The sequence below is a fragment of the Vollenhovia emeryi genome, unplaced genomic scaffold, assembly GCF_000949405.1.
Source record: "Vollenhovia emeryi isolate VEMERY1.0 unplaced genomic scaffold, V.emery_V1.0 DF941175.1, whole genome shotgun sequence".
NCBI classification, from domain to species: Eukaryota; Metazoa; Arthropoda; class Insecta; order Hymenoptera; family Formicidae; genus Vollenhovia; species Vollenhovia emeryi.
Window position 1 is genome coordinate 1587 of NW_011965191.1, and position 3746 is coordinate 5332.

General features: G+C 46.7%; 1 protein-coding gene across 2 annotated transcripts; it reads right to left on the minus strand.

Moving 5' to 3' along the window:
- Window positions 1-292: 292 nt before the first annotated feature.
- Window positions 293-3461, minus strand: LOC105571118 (ATP-dependent DNA helicase PIF1-like). 2 transcript variants are annotated; one of them, XM_012028592.1, is made up of 2 exons: window positions 3272-3461; window positions 293-2180 (listed from the first exon to the last, which is right to left on the minus strand). In XM_012028592.1, the coding sequence occupies exons 1-2, from the start codon at window positions 3436-3438 to the stop codon at window positions 518-520; spliced, it is 1830 nt and encodes a 609-aa protein (XP_011883982.1). In that variant the 5' UTR covers window positions 3439-3461; the 3' UTR covers window positions 293-517. The 2 variants fall into 2 exon arrangements, with proteins under 2 accessions (XP_011883982.1, XP_011883981.1); XM_012028591.1 differs by having other exon boundaries at window positions 293-2174; window positions 3266-3461.
- Window positions 3462-3746: the final 285 nt, after the last annotated feature.

Here is a 3746-nt window from a genome sequence, read left to right on the forward strand (position 1 = left end):
ATCGTGCAGCGCCACAGGGGCGCTGCGCGCGCATGCCCGATCGCGACGCGAGGCGAGCGCGCTTCTTCACGCTCGTTTCCGGGTCTCTTTGGCTCATGGCTACGGTACTAAGTACACGCGTCGTGCAGTGCTAAGGACATTAGTGTGCTCTCGTGGACTTTTCTCAGCGAGGACTGGACTCAGTGTGGACAAATAGAGGACTCAACAGTGAGACTCAACTCAGGCAGCTCGGGATACAGCATCACCGGCGACTCAGGCTCACCACGCATCGCGCAAGCCGGCGCCGCGTGGACACGGCTCACGGGCATCTACATCGCGAGGCCGGTGTTCGATCAATAATATCGACCCGTGCAAGTGATTTAAGGACCTCTCATTCACCGCTTATTCATAGACTGCTCACTGTAAGCTTCTTTCATTTATTAAACTGGGACACGATACTTTTATCCAATCTACACGAGGTACGATCACGTGATTTCCACCCTCGCAAGCGTGCATCCGTTCCCTGAGCCTCTCACCGCTAAGTCCTCTCACCCTGCGTCCACCAGCAGCGGTAACCAGCGAACTCGCCTCGCGGGATTCGCGAACAATTACCTATATCCATAATGGCGTTTTGCAAGCTCAATCCTTGGCTTTTATGAATGGTGATGCCGTAACTCAAAGATATTGGAAATTGTTTTCTTATAACATATGCTCTATCCATTACTTTAAACTTGACGTTTACTCTTTCAATTAAATATTCGGAACCGGATGGTACAAGAACCTTGATCTTTTCTATATAATTACTAGAGATATCCTGTACAACTGAAGTAACTTTAGCGATCGTACCGTTTACAAGACCCAAACTGGCATCGATATTGCGTCTTATCATAATTTTCGCTCCAATTTTAATAGTAATTAGTTTCGAAAGTCCAGCTGTTCTAGAATTGTCATCATCAGTATCTAACAATAGCTTTTCAACCTTCTTTTTAATATATTTAGTACATTGAATCGCATCTTCAGCAGTTAATAATATTTCTTTCGAAGCAATACGATTCAGCATTGCAGCGTTAAGAACATCACACATATGACAAGTAGGCAATAAACAAACTGCGTCAGACGGTAAATTATCAATATAATTACATACTTCGTGTAATCTCGTTTCAAAAGTTACACCTTTGAAAGATATTTTTCTACTTTCGAGAATTTCATAATCAGACTTAATTACCAAACCAACGCGAATTCTCGATAGTAATTCACGATAAGATCCATCTCCTTGCTGACGCATGTTGATTGTCAATTCATCATAATTAAATAACGTAGCCCATATATTAGGGGCACATAACGAACCGAGGTATTTAGAAAATTTTTCATCCGATAAACGTACAAAAGCAAGATCTTCGTGTACAGGAGGTAACTGAAGCAAATCTCCAAATAAAAGAATATGCTTTCGGCCAAACCAACCGTCATCACAATTAATAGTATCAAATATTTGAGATAATCGTAGATGTATATACATAAATGACAAATTAGATATCATTGACACTTCGTCAATTATAAAAAGAATGACATCTTTGAGATCTGCTCGTAAAACTTTCGACACATAATCGGACAATTGTTTATATTTAGGAGTCTGACCATGTTCAACAGGTAATTGAAGTAATCTGTGAACTGTTAAACCGTCTATATTAAACGTTGCTATACCAGTAGGGGCTGCTACAGCAGTATCCTTGTTGAGATTTTGTTTAATCCAGCATTTAATTGTTCTTATCAAGAAACTTTTGCCAGTACCTCCTTCTACACTAACATACAATCGCAACAACGATTTATCCTCCAATAATACAGTATCGATAACTCTATCAAACACTCTTCTTTGATCTGCATTCAGTTTTGAAATCATTTCAGATACGTCGATTTCCTGAACTAATTTGTCACCGAGATCTTTAAAATCTTGCATCGCTTCACCAGCTTCAATATTTTGAACACCTATCGGATTATCAGGATCATCCTGAGATACATTCTGTTTTTCCTCATCTAATTGTTGTTTAACTAATTCTACGGCATCTTCATGTGCTTTCTTCAATTCTTCTAATCTATCATGATACTGCAAAGCTTCCACATTGTGTAATTTTATCTTGTGAAATGACTCTGTATAAGTATCACACCCATTTTTAAGATCTTCTAATTTCCGCCACGATTGACACTGTAACGATGCACCCCGAAGCCGCATCGTTCCCCGGCTAAGACCGCCGGATGCCGCCGATCAAACGATCCGGCGAAGGGCGGGCGTCTTGCGCCCTCCGCCTAATCACCCAGCACCGGCCGTGCGACGAGCCGCGAACGCTCGCCGAGACGACACGCGCCGAAAACCCGCGGAAACGGCCGAAGCCGTCTACCCGGCGTGCTCCGTACCGCGCCGATGGGCGCAAGCGCGCCACCCCGCCACGCGCCGCCCCGCCACGCGCCGCCGATTTCAGCGCCGCCAAAATCGGCAGCAATATAAAAGGGCAAACGAACGCCAAAACGAGAGATTCCGCCGCCGACCAGCCGAAAAGCTCGAAGGCATCCGCACCCGAATCCTCTCCGTGTTCCGAAGACTGAGACGTGGGGTGGAGAGTACTCCGCCTCCATCGGGGCCTCCCGATCAAAGTCCGAGGGAACATAATCCCGCCAACCGACCGACCGGATACAAAGGGGGTGAGGTGTTCCTCGCCTCCAGCAGGATTACTGCTGTCCGGGGCGGCCGGTCTCCATCTGTCTATCGAGTACGGGGCAAGGGGGTAGAGAGTGCTTTGCCTCCGCCAGGTTCTTGCCGGCACCCGCTCGATTTTCCACGGTCTGACGTAGAAAGACCAGCCCGGAATCTCGCGCCGCGCCGAAACGCATCCGCGCCCGCCGCGCTCGCCTGCCGGCCCGCGCCGGCGCGCGGCGCACCGCGCCGTCGACATCGACCGCGATCCACGCACCGTCGCGCCCGTCCCGTCACGTGGCGACCCCCCGCGACAATTCGCGCGCCCCGAACACGCGCGCCCGACCGTGCTTGTAAATATTTCTGTAAAATACCGCTGTAAATACGCGTTGTAGAACCTCGCTGTAAATGCCGATGTAACGGCTCCTGCGAAAATCGCCCGGACCGGCGACCCGACAATCGCGTGCCGCCCGGGCAATCTGTATATCTCTGAATAAACTCATCGTGCCAAAAACTCTACGTGTCTCGATCCGTCCGCGAACCTGGCCCCGACGAGCTAGTCCGTGCTCGCGAGTAACACCCAAGCAACGGATCGTTTTATGACACATAAGTAATAATGAAAAGAAATAATTTTCCGGCCGTGTGTTGACATCATTTTTATAGTGATTAATAAGATATCCACGCTGTCGCCGTTGAACATAATAACCATTATCCATCTTGTAATATTCAACTCGTTTACGAGGGTAGTCCCAGAAGTACCCGACCTGACACATAGATGGCGGTTTTTGTCTAAAAATAATGACTATAGTAGAAAGTACTAACCTTATAAAGTTTAAGTTTGAAGTTTGACGACGCTACATTATTTAGTATTTGTTCGACAGCCATCAATAGTGAACGCTCTCAGTGAATTTGTAAAGATGGAAAAAATTGGTCATCGTTATGTGATACAATACTTTCATTTGAAAGGCCTCAGTCCAACCAATATCAAAGCGGAACTAGATTCTACTCTGGGGGAGTCTGCTCCTTCGTTTACAACAGTAAAATATTGGGTATCAGAGTTTAAACGAGGCCGTACGAGCTA